General features: G+C 37.7%; 1 protein-coding gene across 1 annotated transcript in view; it reads right to left on the bottom strand.

Moving 5' to 3' along the window:
• The window catches only part of LOC123566617 (kelch domain-containing protein 1-like), a 53,213-nt gene extending 42,142 nt beyond the window's left edge, over nucleotides 1–11,071 (bottom strand). The window contains exons 1-4 of the mRNA XM_045360887.2: nucleotides 11,001–11,071; nucleotides 6,708–6,918; nucleotides 6,247–6,399; nucleotides 4,566–4,711 (exon numbers count right to left, since the gene is read on the bottom strand). Coding sequence (XP_045216822.2) covers nucleotides 4,566–4,711; nucleotides 6,247–6,399; nucleotides 6,708–6,918 — 510 coding nt within the window. The 5' untranslated portion in view covers nucleotides 11,001–11,071. The remainder of the gene's footprint in view (nucleotides 1–4,565; nucleotides 4,712–6,246; nucleotides 6,400–6,707; nucleotides 6,919–11,000) is intronic.
• Between the last annotated feature and the right edge of the window lie 5,281 nt (nucleotides 11,072–16,352).

Raw genomic sequence — 16,352 nt, forward strand, 5'->3', positions numbered from 1 at the left:
TTGTGTAAATGTTTCTTTGATGATATTTCGAAGATTGCCATCATCTTTGGTAATAACATTTGTAAGCTTTTGACTGATATCTTTTAATTGATTATTTATTCTGTTTAGTGAGTGTGATTCTATTTCTCGCACTATAGAGTCAATGTCTTCATCGCTGTCGTGTTTTCCTTTCTTTTTCTTTTTTTGTTTTTCCATAATTCTTCCTGTGCCTGTGCCTGTACCTGTACTAGTGTCTAATGTACTACTTACACTACTTGCTTCGGCTCTTTTTCTTTTCTTTTCACTATCATTTATTTCTATTTCTTCATCTACAGTAGGTGAACGCGACATGATTCCGACCTTTGTTTCAGTAGGTAAGACACGGTGATTTTAAATATATACACTTTACAAGGCTGGTTCCCTTTTGAACTTTATGAATGAAAGCGTTTCATATATGGTCCGTTTAAATTATGATGGAAAACTGCACTATCTCTGTATTTACAGCATAGCTTTTAACATAGTTTCCTGCGACATGATAAGTAGTTATTTATAGTGACGATTGGTTTAGCATTTCTCAGTGTTCCAAGTTTGTATTAAAAATTATTAAAGAAAGATTGTTACCGATGATCGTCCAAAGTTATTATCCGATCCATTTACAAATTTTCCTTTACTCAAAAGTATGTTATTTCTTGATTTTATTATAAATAACATCAAAATTTATTTCAAATACAGTGAATTTCTATAAAAGAATTGCCCGGGAACCGATTCCGCGGACGTCTAATCTGCCGTAAAGAATTTTGTAAAAAGATCGCCAAGTATGGTAATGTTTTCCAAATAATTAATAAATAAATCAGTTAAATATATAAATCTGAACACTTTGATGCAAAAATTGAGCATTATTAAAGCAAGAGAATTGAAACATGCGTGAAAAGTTCCACTGCGTTCAATCATGCACCTGATAAATTTTACGAGTTTCGGACTTGTAAATTTCGGATAAAAAAATTTTCATAGCGCAGTTTGTACTTCATTTAGAAATGGTTAAAAAGAACTTGTAAAACACTCATTTTACTAAAATGTTCTTTAAACTGTGCTTTAAATTCTATCTGTTTTGTAGTTTTAAAAATAGAACTGAAACAAGAGCTGTCAGTTGACAGTGCGCTCGACTATTTTCAGTGCTTGATAGTATAATAAAGCTATGAGTAAAACTTTAACATTACAATAAGCATATTCTAAGTCGAAAAGGGGACATAATTCAGTCAAAATGCTTGATAGAGTTGTCTGCTCCTGTTTACAGACTGGGGTCATGATGGTAAACAAGTATGCAAATATGAAAGCAATATCTCCTGGACTTTGAAAATATTTGGGGTGGTACACAAACTTTAACATTACAATAAGCATACTGTGAAATCATTAATATTCGTGGGGGACTAATTTTCGTGGATTTCGTGGTTGAGTCAATCCACGAAATTTAAAGCCAACGAACATGTAAAATTCCCATTCATTTTATGTTCAAAAGTTGAAATCCACGAATTCATATCCCCACGAAATTGCCGTTTTGACTAAAACCACGAAATTTCATGCCCACGAAATTAAATGATTTTACAGTACTGCAAAGCTGGTTATATTCGCGGAGGTTTAATTTTCGCTATAATCGCGGTCAACATTGATAGCGCGAAATCTAAACATCGCGATTGTTTGTTACCGCGAATATACAAATTTCACCAAGGAAAACCACTCTATTACAAACTTTATTCATCAGCATTATTGATTTTGTTTTTTCTGTTACTTTAAATTGTGTGCGTCAAATTGCAATGTACTGTGTCAGTGCGTGCCGGGGGTACATTCACCACCTTCAGTGATAGCTCTAGTTTTATATAACAAGAGGGTCATGATGACCCTGGATCGCTCACCTGAGTAATATGAGCTACATGTTTCAAATGTCAAAATGATGATAAAATATTAAGAAAGTCAGTAGGTCAAATTCATGGTCAATGAAATTCAGTTTTACGATTTGTGTGCAAAACTGTGTATGTCATCAAAATTTCAAGGCTGTATCTTAAAAAACAAAAAAGTAGGTCAGTAGGTCAAGGTCACAGTCAAGTGACATCATATTACTTGGGGTCATCAGGTAATTATAATTAAAGAGTCTTGGAAATAGGATCAGATGATTTTTTAAGTATTTTTCCTATATAACTCACATAATAACTAAGTGACCCCAGGGTAGGGCCTCTTTTAACCCCAGGGGCATAATTTGAACAATTTTGGTAGAGGACTACTAGACAATGCACCATACCAAATATCAAAAGCCTAGGTCATATGGTTTCAGACAAGAAGATTTTTAAAGCTTTTTCCTATGTAAGTCTATATAAAACTTGGGACCCCAAGGGCAGGGCCTCTTTTCACCCAAGGGGTACAATTTGAACAGTTTTGGTTGAGGACCATAAGACAATGCTACAAACCAAATATCAAAGGTCTAAGTATTGTGGTTTCAGACAAGAAGATTTTTAAACTTTTTTTCCTGTACAAGTCTATGTAAAACTTGGGACCCCCGGGGCGGGGCCATATTATCTAGGGGGATAATTGGAACAATCTTGGTAGAGGACCACTAGATGATGCTACATACAAAATATCAAAGCTATAGGCCCTGTGGTTTTGGACAAGAAGATTTTTAAAGTTTTTCCTTTCGTTTGCCATGGCAACCCAGAGTTCTGCATGGAATTCAATTCTTTGAACAATTTTGAAAGGGGGCCACCCAAGGATCATTCCTGTGAAGTTTGGTGTAATTCTGCCCAGTGGTTTTCAAGAAGATTTTTTTAGGAAATGTTGACGGACGGACGACACACGACGGCCGCTGGAAATTGAGCGGTCACTAAAAATGCAAGGCCCTAGTTTAGTTTTCGTAAATAATTTGTCAAAATGTTTTTATAGAGCCGAAATTTAAGTTGAAAGTGCACGGCCGCAAGCGTCAAAGTTATTACTCGCAATGAACCGTAGGTATCCACATTTATGTTTATATTACTGAATTCTGTATGATTAGATGGAAAAACAGATTCATAGTCAGTTATTTTGATTTATCGCAGAAACTTCTGAGCAACGAGGGAGTGATAAAAAATAGTGGCAGATGATCTAATCTAGCAAATTTCACAGCATGTACTGTTTACGTCGCAATCTACTTTCATTTTCGCATGCCCAAAACACCTGAAAAATAAAACTTTCCAATGGCATGTCGATTTGTCGTCTTAAATCTTACTGACAAAGAAGAACAATGGGTTTAATCAGCGATATAAGTACAAAATGATATGTGATGATTGACAAAATAAAGTTGCTCATTTATAGTTGTTCAATAAAACTTTTGCTTATTAATTATCAGCTGACACTTCATGAGGGTAACAGAATAAGAATGTTTGAAAGTATGAATCATCAGTGTCATCTTTGAACAAAAGAAAGGAAAGCTCTTTCACAACATGGTAGGCATTATCTAAAGAATAATACAAAATATCTACCATGAGATATGAAAGACTCTCAAGTGCAATGTGAAAATAGTATGTAAAATGACACCAGCAAGCGTACTTGGACGAATGCCCTTTCAATGCCAAACAGCATGTTAAAAGTGCCCTTTTTCAAGGAAAGCACCATGCCCCTTTTTGAGTCTGCAGGAAACACTACCGTGGTGTCGCTAGCATTTTAGGTCTCCCTGGTACTTTTTCGCCCAAAGAAACTTATTTTCGTCTCCATTTTCTCAGTCAAAACAAAAACAAACATCGTCTAGACGCTTACTTAGATATCCAATAATTTACATTTGTATAACAGCGACAAGCGTCTACAAGCGGTCGCGTGATTATTGGTAAAATAGCTATCCCAAAAGAGCTTTTAAAGAGCAAAGGACAGTTTGAGCGAATTTGTCAATTTTCAAACACGATCGTGAAAATATTCGAGTGCCATGATTTCCTACTGACATTTTTTTTATTCTTACTCATATTTCGCGAGTTAGCAATCGCTAAATTCGATCCCTGAAACATAACAATTGGAGACAGATTGGGAAAAATTTTCCAAGATGATTTGTTTGTTTTGGGTTTAACGCCGTTTTTCAACAGTATTTCAGTCATATAACGGCGGGCAGTTAACCTAACCAGTATTCCTGGATTCTGTACCAGTACAAACCTGTTCTCCGCAAGTAACTGCCAACTTCCCCACATGAATCAGAGGTGGAGGACTAATGATTTCAGACACAATGTCGTTTATCAAATAGTCACGGAGAACATACGCCCAGCCCGAGGATCGAACTCACGACCCCAAGATCCGTAGACCAACGCTCTACCTACTGAGCTAACCGGGCGGGCTTTTTCCAAGATGAAGACGCCGGCAATCGATGTCACTTTCTTAGTAAAAAAAAAACACTGTATGGAGAAGTTGTCAGTTACTCACAGAGAATAGTTCAGTACTGATGCAATCCAGGAATGCTATGTTAGTTTAAATAAATAACAGCAGAAACGTGAATGCATCACTGTTGATCAATGGCGTTAAGCCCAATCAAACTGTTAACAAATGACTATTTTTTGTTACGCCTACAATCTCTACAATCTTACATCTTCCCAGTCTTCCTCATCTCCTGTAAACTGTGGTCCAAACCCTCCAAAATAGTATATACATGAGTCCACTACAGATCCCTGTAACTTGTCTCTCGCGCTTGGTTTGTTACCTTCACCCTCTAACTCTGACCATGTATTGTTGTCTGAAAAAATTTACACAAACTTGACATCATTTCCCTTCAACTAGTGTGCTATCAAGTGAATATATTCATAAAGTCTGACACCAGAACACAAATCATATCATGTCTGGAGATACCATCAACTCAAGAGTTTGCGAGAATTACTTTTTTTTACAGTTTAGTTAAACCAGGGCCCTCACTCCACTTTGGGGGAGGGGTCCGCAGCCCTCAGGCAGGGGAATTTTCGCGTCGTTTTGCCAAAAGGGGGAATTTTCATTGCTTTCAAAGAATAACATACTATGTAAGAACTATAACATGTATAACTCTCATTACACTAAAGTTGTTTCTTTTTCTCAACATACTACTGGTAACTGCAACTATATCATGTCAAGATCAGCTTTTAAGGTGTCAAGCTATACTGTTATTAATGAAACTTCCACAAACTTTATCTCAAACAAGTACATTTATCATTACAGATTTTTTTAATCAATTTATAATTTAGCTGTCTAAAAGTGGGTGGGGTTTGGTGCCTTTGCATTTTATTATCAAAAAAATGCTTCAAAAGAAGGGCTGCTTTTGCAACAGTGATCATATTCTTCTTTAATGCAGAGTTTTAAATGGCTTTTTATTTAGATTGTACTAGAAAAATCTTGTAAGAAATGATGAAAATGTCCGAAAAATCACGGTCGCGAAAACAGGTGACAAATATGGAAAACGAAAGTAAACATTTAAAATTCTTGATGAAATACCTGTTTTAAATTTCTTTTTTTTTTACCATACCCATTCAATACTTGCTTATTAAAGCATTTAATTTATTTTGGACCAAACAAAGCCTTGGAAATGATAATAAATTTTCTATAGACCGTAACGGTTGACCGGCTCACGTAATTGCATCAAGCAAACAAAATAATGATTTTAATTATCCAATTTGTGCAAAGACGATAATCTAAAGCTGCATTGTTTATCAATTAAGTTTTACACATTGATCAGTAAACACCTTTGATAATGACAGGGATTATTGTACTGAATATAAACCGCGAGATGACCACGTGTTAGCAGCTAATTAACATATGACGCTCTGCCTACTGCCATACTTCCGCGTATGACGGTGAACAATACTGAAACTGACTGGGATTTTGATTGACAAGGGGCAGAACTTTCGAACTCGAGACGCATCAAACAAAATTTCCGCGAGTCAACCCGACGCACGGAGCATATTTTGTTCGGGTCAAATACGAGTTTTTCTCAATTTTCGCGGATCAAAAACCCGCGACCTCGGGTCAACCGAAAGCCCAGTAAGGGGGAATTTTTTTCTCTGGAGGGGGAAAAAAGGATACTATTTTGGCGGGGGAAGCAGCCGATATTCGGCGGTAAAAACGGCCGATCGAGGGCCCTGTAAACTTCAATGAAACAGCTAATCTAAAGCTTTACTGTATCTAGTAGTCACTCCTGCTGCCAGTCCACAGTCTATCATAGCAACATAACCTAGCTACAGTTCCATTTAAAACCTGACAAGCCTACATATAGATGTACAGAAAGTACACTTTTAGTTTATTTACCAGTATCAAAAACATAAAGGCTGTCCTGCCATCCACTGTCCTGATTCAGGCCACCAAAGAGGTAAAGCTTGTTACCAACCGACACTAAACTAGCTGCAGATCTAGGATCTGGAAGTTTTCCCTTAGCATCAATTAAAGTCCATGTATGATCAACTGAAAAGGTAATTCATTCATAAATATTCCATACAGAGATGTTGATAACATAAATTCTCTTTACACCTAGATTTCCTCCACATTTTTCATGAAAAAAGTTTATCAACTTAAATTACAAATAGCTTTCTGAAGTTTTTTAACACATACACTGTATATATTGAAATTTCAGTTTTAACTATCAGCTATAAGCTAAAATGTAGAAAAAGAACTGAAATAAAGGCAAACTAAATGATAACTTTTCTGATAAAAAAGTTTGTGAAAAGCAGCACTGCATAAGCTACCTGCAATAAAACAAGTATTTTACATACCTACATTGAACTTTAACAAATCATTGCTTTCCATGTGATTATCACCATCCTGGATAACTCCACCAAATACATACAGACTGTTACCATGGCAACATGCACACTGTCCCTCACGCAGTGGAAACCCGCAGGGGGTTACTTTCTTCCAAGACACAGAAATATTGTTGTGGAGTTTTTCTCCAAGCACCTGACTGCTACTCCCTTGATTACCCATCTACAACAAAATAATGACAACATATTTGTAATAAACTTCTATACAATTTCTAAATCTAGGGACATATCGTAACATTTTCTTTTCATAATGCACATAATTTAGATTTTTAAATTTTGGCAAAAAAATGCCAAAAATTTACCTTTAACAAGAGGGTCTTTGACCCTAAAGCGCTCACCTGTGTAAAAGGGTTCAAGTGTAAGCGATTTCATTACAGATACACTTTAAAGGGTGTGTGTATCGCTTTCCATTATACAATAATGTTAACATTAAACAAGAGCTGTCGGAGGACAGCAACGCTCGACTATTCACAGTGAGTAAGTGTGTGAAGTTTCAATCCATTCCCACAAGTGGTTACTGAGATACCAGCTTACATACAAAACCTTATCCAAGAATTTCTAAGTCGAAAAAAGGGCATAATTTTGTAAAAAAGCAAAATAGAGTTATGGAACCTGTGCAATGTAGGTCAGTTTATCACAGTGAATAAGTGTGTAAAGTCTCAATCCATTCCAACAAGTGGTTACTGAGATACCAGCTTACATACAAAACCTAACCAAATTGGGGCGCGGACGCAGACACAGACGTGCACGCCGACGCATGGGTGAGCCCAATAGCTCTACTATTCTTTGAATAGTCGAGCTAAAAAGCGCAAGGGACCAAATGAACTGCGCATAATTTTTTGCAAGTCAGCTGCACACAAGTCTTGGCACCTGTATGTTGTGTAAATGTACTGTGCAGGATGCTGTGGTGCCATGTAAAGCTAATGTTTATCTTATAGATCTATACTGTATATATCGAAGAACGAGAGAGTCACACTTAATTAGCATAAGTTTGAAAAAGAAATTATTTTATGTGTAGCAATGCTACATTTGTAAATGTCCACCTGACATGCTAAAATATACAAAGTTACTATTTGGAAGTTATATATAGATATGTCCTAAAAACAACCTAAATTCCCATCATACCAGACCAGCGCACATCGGCGTAGGCAGGAGACCTGGGCAGTGCCAGGTAGCAAACGAAGGCATAGCCGGTTGCCCGTGGCATAACAACGTAAGCCGCAAAAGAGAACGCCCTCTGGTTCATGTGAAGTGTTTGAGACCACCCCTTGGGTAAATTTTCATTTTGGAAATTATACCCGACAGACCATTAATATTCATAACATGTATATATATACGGAGTTGTTCAGAAGAAGTAGAAAATACTTTATATAGAGGTCACCTTGTTTGGTAATATGTATTTTGTCTAACAAAACATGTACTTCAACTGTTCACATTATATTTTGTACAAAATATCAAACTTCTTTTTCAAACACATCTTTTCTCTAAATTTGTTTTTGTTGTGTGTCTTACATACTTATCTAGGTACTCCGGGAAATGAAAAATAGGTTACTTTTATATTTGTTGAAATACTGCAGTTTTTTGTCAATTTGACAGCTCTACTTTCATTTTCATTTTGCAATGTTTGCATTTTTTTGAAATGTACATGGTTTGTAACACTTTCAACCCCCGGAGTACCTGGACAAACATGTTAGATGCACAATGATAAGAAAAAGTAATGACAAAATACTTTTGAAAAAGAAGTTTGATATCTTCTACAAAATAGAACAGGAATAGTCAGAGCACATGTGATATAAGACAAAACGTGTTGTCTAAAAGGGAATAACCTATCTTACTAGTTTCTTCTATTTAGTATTAACAATTTGGTGTATTCTTTATGATAGACCAAGGCCTATGCGGCGTAAAAAACTAAAACAAAAATTCACCCGAGGGGTGGTTTCAAAAGACTTTACTTGAACCTTAAAGCATGACATTTGGCTCGGGCGGAAGTGGAGCCCAAGAGTTTAGTAGTGATAGTAGGTTTATAGGCTATTACAAACACCCTTGCTGTTGGGTAAACCCTTTAGCGACATGGTTAGTGTCTGCCTATGGATCACAAGGTCCGGGTTTGAGCACCAACAAGGACCTTGGTATTTTCTCTCCCAGAATTTACTTTAATGATATCTGAAGTGTTTGACAGACTCTTGCGATGGGCATGGAGTGTCAGTTTGTTCTGTAGCGAATACTAAATAATTATGAATGAAAACGAAAAAGAACCGGATGTTAGCTTCGATCTGCTTGATTCTGAATGATACCAGTGATGCTTTAGAGCCGGATATTAAAATAAACAGAAATTACCAGTTACCGCACTGACGGCAACTGTTTCTTTGTGAAAGATGATAAAGTTCCCATCGTAAAGTCCGAACAAGTCTCTGAGATGCCGAAAATGGATCAAACACTGAGTTGTGCCACGTAACGAGTACATGAATGATGCACTAGTGATTTATGTGTAACGAATCTAGTCATTATTGCAAAAATCAATTTCAAACACTATGCAGGTTAGAGTTTATTAGTACGCATTTACCAAATTGAGTTAGGCACACGGCGCCGCGCTAGACCAATTTAATTTGATAAATGCTTACTAATAAACACTAACGAAAAGTGGAATCGAAACTGCAGTAATAGCATTTAAACTGGTCCATGACTGTTACGAAAACGAAAGAAGTTATAACTATTATATTTTAACTTTTGGTTATCATAAAACAAAATCAAAACATTGAACTACAAGAATGAAAAGAAGTTTTGAATAGGCGTACAGTTTTTCGACTAAGCGTTCAGTCCGGATTTTAAAAATTGCGATTAGTGGGCCAGTAATATATCGAATAGTGGGACAGTGTAATCGGCATATATGTCTCTGAAAAACACATTTTCCTAAAAGCGTATTCTTTACCATAGAGTCATGCTAGTATTTATCGATGCGTAAGATATTTATCTAGGAATTAGCAAAGGTTTCAATTCTTTGCAAAAGCTTGAGATACATGTATTTCAAAGAATTGACAGTTTCATTACAAAACAAGAGCTGTCTCCATAGGATGACACATGCCCCCGATGGCACTTTGAATGAATAGTTATGGCCGATGTTAGAGTTTAGGACCTTTGACCTACGGAGTTGGGTCTTGCGTGCGACACGTCGTCTTACTGTTTCACACATTCATGCGTAGTTATTTTAAAATCCATACATGAATGACAATGATATGGACCGGACACGCCCATCAATGCACTATCATGAAAAATGACCTTTAATGCCTAAGTGTGACCTTGACCTTTGAGCTACGGACCTGGGTCTTGCGTGCGACACGTCGTCTTACTGTGGTACACATTCATGCCAAGTTATTTGAAAATCCATCCATCGATGACAAAGATATGGACCGGACACGCCCATCAATGCACTATCCTTTAACGTCTAAGTGTGACCTTGACCTTTGAGCTACGGATCTGGGTCTTGCGCGCGACACGTCGTCTTACTGTGGTACACATCCATGCCAAGTTAGTTGAAAATCCATCCATCGATGACAAAGATATGGACCGGACACGCCCATCAATGCACTATCCTTTAACGTCTAAGTGTGACCTTGACCTTTGAGCTACGGACCTGGGTCTTGCGCGCGACACGTCGTCTTACTGTGGTACACATTCATGCCAAGTTATTTGAAAATCCATCCATCGATGACAAAGATATGGACCGGACACGCCCATCAATGCACTATCCTTTAATGTCCAAGTGTGACCTTGACCTTTGAGCTACGGGCCTGGGTCTTGCGCGCGACACGTCGTCTTACTGTGGTACACATTCATGCCAAGTTATTTGAAAATCCATCCATCGATGACAAAGATATGGACCGGACACGAAAATTGCAGACAGACTGACAGACCGACAGACGGTTCAAAAACTATATGCCTCCCTTCGGGGGCATAAAAAAAACAAATACCCACACGTGATTTGACTTGAACAGGCTGGGCACATCTCCCAATCGGGGTAAATTACCTCGTTCTGGGTAATATACCCCGATCGGTGTAAAACAAGAACAATAGATATTAACGAAATAAACAATGAAAATCACGAGGTCCGGGGTTCGAGATCCAATAGGGACCTTGGTATTTTCTCTCCCAGGGTTTACTTTAGTATATTAGGAAAAATCTTGTAATTATGAAATAACCCACTAGATACTCAATTAATAGATAGATCTAGATATCTTCTGTTTTCACCTTTTTTTCCGTTTTCTGTGTTTCCCGCGGTTTTATAAGCGGTGCTAAAGTAAAAGTAAAGTTCACTGAAATTGGTATTATGCCACTAATTATGGTACAGGTATAAGCACACTAAATATACGACCAGTCTGGTGTAGTAGGCCCTACACCAAAATTGTAGGAGGAGCTTCCTAAAAATAAGTGAATGTGAGTGACGTCAAGAAACGGTCAGTTTGTTCCATCCAGGTGAATCAGCTGACTGGCCCTGATAACAGGGTATCAAGTCAAAACGTTCCCTAGTCAAAACACCCCCATTTGGATCAAAACGTCCCCCCATTTGTTCAGAATCACCCCCTATAAAACAACCCTATTTTGTTTTTATATAAAAATTTATATAGATCTAGCTCTATATTTTAATTTTTATTCTTTTTTTTTAATATTTTATATAAGATATTTTCAATCATATATTTCACAAATCAATTTTATTAACACCTTTAGAAATTGATTTAATCAACACATTTATAATGTACATGCACAAAGCTGTGCATTAATTGAGCTGTATATTAAGGCTATGTACTAATACCAGGTTTCATAAACCCATAAATCACCAGTTATAAGGTGTGAACATTTCATCGAGAAAGGATTATATCTTTTTCTCAGCACAATCAACATTTGCTGCAAATTTAGTTATACTGGTACAGATACAAATATAAATTTTATTAACTATAAAACATCTTATATTTGTTTATAGTCAATATGATAATACAACACAGTGAGAAAGCAACATATTATATCAACTATTTCTGAGGAGTACATGAATCAACTGGAACGTTAATAGAGTAATCATATAGTTTCAATGACTTGACAAGATATCTTTTATAGAAAATACCCGAAATCAAATTTTCATTACTATAAGTGCAACCAGAATCTGCGCCACACTTAAGAAGTAAGTACTAACATTGTTTAACAAGAGTTATCATTTTGTTTAGGTATATCTGCTATATTTGTTTCAATTATCTGAGCAGTTTTAATTTGCCATTGAGCAAAAGTCAGGGAAAAGTAAAAGAAATTTGGTAAATGAGGTCGAGAGCAGAACAATCTATTTCTAAAAAATCCGAAAGAACAAAAATAAAAAGTTAAGACCGTTTCTATGCATTTTTACAAATCTTAGCCCTAGAATATATTCACATAAAAAGTTATAGTTTAATTGTCAGTCATTAAGTATGTTTAGCACTATCATTTAAGAATTAAGACTGTAGATCATCCGTAAACGGGTAAACAGTAACAGCATAAAAAAACCTAGTTTCCAGTGCAAAAGAACAACAATGAGTTAGTGTTGAAAAAAGAATGAATATCAATTGGTGGTGAATTTTGTTAAAAGCAAAAGATCATTTTAACAAGAGCTGTCCGTAAGACAGCGCACTCTAGTATTCGGCGATTTAACAGTAAAATAATTTTATGGAAGCTTTCGAAAAAAAAAAATAACATGAAAATAATTCCAAGTATAACAACTTGGTGACCTTGACCTTAGGTATAATGGACCCAGCCCCTGCACACACCTTGTTTGTTTGCTGGACAATGTTTATGTGAAGTTACAATAAGATAGAAGTAATAGTAACAAAGACATGACAGAAAAACAAAGGTTGCCGAAAAACTTTAACTTTACAACTAACCTAAGTAAAATATCTTGGTGACCTTTACCTTAGGTATAATGGGCCCAGCCCCTTTACATACTTTGTTTGTATACTGGACAATGTTTATGTAAACTTACAGTAAGATATACGCAATAGTAACAAATATATGACAGAAAAACAAAGGTTGCCGAAAAACTTTAACCTAAAAGAAAACATAAGTATAACACCTTTGTGACCTTGAACTTAGGTATAATGGGCCTAGCCCTTGCACATACTTTGCTTGCATGCTCAACAATCTTACTGTGTAGTTACAGTAAGATATATGCAATAGTAACAAAAAAAAACAAAGGTTGTTGAAAATATAAAACCAAGAAAGCTCACGCCAACGTCGGGACAAGTAGAATAGCACCCCTATTCTCCAAATAGTGAAGCTAATAAGTTAGCCTCCTAGATTTAAACATATATCAATACTTTAGAATCCAGGTATCAGAGAAAACCTGAAGGATTTTAGAGATGCAGAAAAAAAGATGAAAACTAATCAAATACTTTGGATGGATATTAGGACATATTTGGCATGATGGCATTCTTTCAATGAACTTGACGATGAGGCTAACCAACAACTTTGGGAATCTCTGAAACTACATGTAACTAAAATAAAACAAAACAAAAAAAAACACGCGCTTACCTCACAATAACTGGCATCTAAGACATTTTCCATATTCACTGAGATGCCTGTCACTTTTTGATTGACATTACACATACGACAGTAGGTTGACTCTTTATTCTAGTGCATTGCAAGGACGCTTCACATGTAGACAAGAGATTGGCTTTGTTTTATACTAGTGCATTGTAAGGACGCTTCACATTCAGACAAGAGATCGGCTTTGTTGTATTCTAGTGCCTTGCAAGGACGCTTCACATTCAGACAAGAGATTGGCTTTGTTGTATTCTAGTGCCTTGCAAGGACGCTTCACATTCAGACAAGAGATTGGCTTTGTTGTATTCTAGTGCCTGGCAAGGACGCTTCACATTCAGACAAGAGATTGGCTTTGTTGTATTCTAGTGCATTGCAAGGACGCTTCACATGTAGACAAGAGATTGACTTTGTTGTATACTAGTGTATTGTAAGGACGCTTCACATTCAGACAAGAGATCGGCTTTGTTGTATTCTAATGCCTTGCAAGGACGCTTCACATGTAGACAAGAGATTGGCTTTGTTGTATTCTAGTGCATTGCAAGGACGCTTCACATTCAGACAAGAGATTGACTTTGTTGTATACTAATGCCTGGCAAGGACGCTTCACATTCAGACAAGAGATTGACTTTGTTGTATTCTAGTGCATTGCAAGGACGCTTCACATTCAGACAAGAGATTTACTTTGTTGTATTCTAGTGCCTGGCAAGGACGCTTCACATTCAGACAAGAGATTGGCTTTGTTGTATTCTAGTGCATTGCAAGGACGCTTCACATGCAGGCAAGAGATTGACTCTGTTGTATACTAATGCCTGGCAAGGACGCTTCACATTCAGACAAGAGATTGGCTCTGTTGTATTCTAGTGCCTTGCAAGGGCGCTTCACATTCAGACAAGAGATCGGCTTTGTTGTATACTAATGCCTTGCAAGGACGCTTCACATGCAGACAAGAGATTGACTTTGTTGTATACTAGTGCCTGGCAAGGACGCTTCACATGCAGACAAGAGATTGACTTTCTTGTTTACTAGTGCCTGGCAAGGACGCTTCACATGCAGACAAGAGATTGGCTTTGTTGTATACTAATGCCTGGCAAGGGCGCTTCACATGCAGACAAGAGATCGGCTTTGTTGTATTCTAGTGCCTTGCAAGGGCGCTTCACATTCAGACAAGAGATCGGCTTTGTTGTATTCTAGTGCCTTGCAAGGGCGCTTCACATGCAGACAAGAGATCGACTTTGATTTATACTAATGCCTTGCAAGGACGCTTCACATGCAGACAAGAGATTGGCTTTGTTGTATTCTAGTGCCTTGCAAGGACGCTTCATATGCAGACAAGAGATTGGCTTTGTTGTATTCTAGTGCCTTGCAAGGACGCTTTACATGCAGACAAGAGATTGGCTTTGTTGTATTCTAGTGTTTTGCAAGGACGCTTCACATGCAGACAAGAGATTGACTTTGTTGTATTCTAGTGCCTTGCAAGAACGCTTCACATGCAGACGACAGATTGACTTTGTTGTATTCTAATGCCTGGCAAGGACGCTTCACATGTAGACAAGAGATTGGCTTTGTTGCATTCTAGTGCCTGGCAAGGACGCTTCACATGCAGACAAGAGATTGGCTTTGTTGTATTCTAGTGCCTGGCAAGGACGCTTCACATGCAGACAAGAGATTGGCTTTGTTGTATTCTAGTGCCTTGCAAGGACGCTTCACATGCAGACGACAGATTGACTTTGTTGTATTCTAGTGCCTGGCAAGGACGCTTAACATTCAGACAAGAGATCGGCGTTGTTGTATTCTAGTGCCTTGCAAGGACGCTTCACATGCAGACGACAGATTGACTTTGTTGTATTCTAATGCCTGGCAAGGACGCTTCACATGCAGACAAGAGATTGACTTTGTTGCATTCTAGTGCCTTGCAAGGACACTTCACCTTCAGACAAGAGATTGGCGTTGTTGTATTCTAGTGTTTTGCAAGGACACTTAACATCAAGACAGGAGATTGGCTCTGATTTATTCTATAGCCTCGCATGAACTCTACACGTATAGAAAAGCGGTTGGTTCTGTTGTATTCTAGTGCCTTACGGGGAAGCTACACGTGCTAGAGGCCAGCTTGCTGTATCTAAGTGTATCGCAGGGAGGGAAGCTGAACGCTTACCATACAAACAGGAAGTTGCCTTAGCTGTATTCTAGTGCTTTGCCGAAACGCATCACTTACAGAGAATAAAGGTTTTCTTAGGTGTATTCTAGTGCATTACCGGGACGCTTCACCTACAGACAGAATAAAGATTTGCTTTGCTGTATTCTAGTGTCCTGTCGGAGTTCCGCGCTTACAAGAACTAAGACAGAATTAAGGCTGGCTTAGATGTATCCTAATAGTCGCTTTACTTCAAGTAAGGGAGTCAGCGGCGCAGTAGCCAGCAGGTTTAATTAACTTCAACGCTGGCGATCGGGATTCGATTTCCGGTCGTGGCTGTGACTCGACTAGTGTTCAGTGCTGCTGGGTAATTCATTATGTATCGCACATGCATGTAGCGAGGAAGACATATTGATTAAGTGCTGTCCGTCTGTCTGTCAGTCTGCCCGTCTGTCACATGCAACTCCTCCGTCACCACTAGACGGATTTACACCAAACCTCACGAGTGATTCTCACCAAGCCTCGTTACGTATATGTCGGTATTTTCTGGACTGGGTGATTTTTAGCGGAGTTATGGCCCATGGCTCTTAATTTCACATGTTTAATGATATTTGGCCACTTCTCTTATATTATTGAGTGGATTGCCACCAAACCTTACAGGAGCGATTAGTGCCTAGACTCAATGTGCATATTGCCGGCATTATATTGTTCAGTGATTTTTTTGCGGAGTTATGACACTTGATTCAACAAACAGCAAAATTTATCATGTTTTATCAATCCTCTTACATCCTTGGGCGGATTTCCACCAAACATTACGGAGTGATCAGTGCCAAGCTTAGTTCTACAATTCATCGGCATGTTCTTGTTCAGTAATTTGCAGTGGAGTTATGGCCCTTGATTTATCATAGTTT

Source organism: Mercenaria mercenaria, chromosome 8 (assembly GCF_021730395.1).
Source record: "Mercenaria mercenaria strain notata chromosome 8, MADL_Memer_1, whole genome shotgun sequence".
In the NCBI taxonomy this organism is placed as follows: domain Eukaryota; kingdom Metazoa; phylum Mollusca; class Bivalvia; order Venerida; family Veneridae; genus Mercenaria; species Mercenaria mercenaria.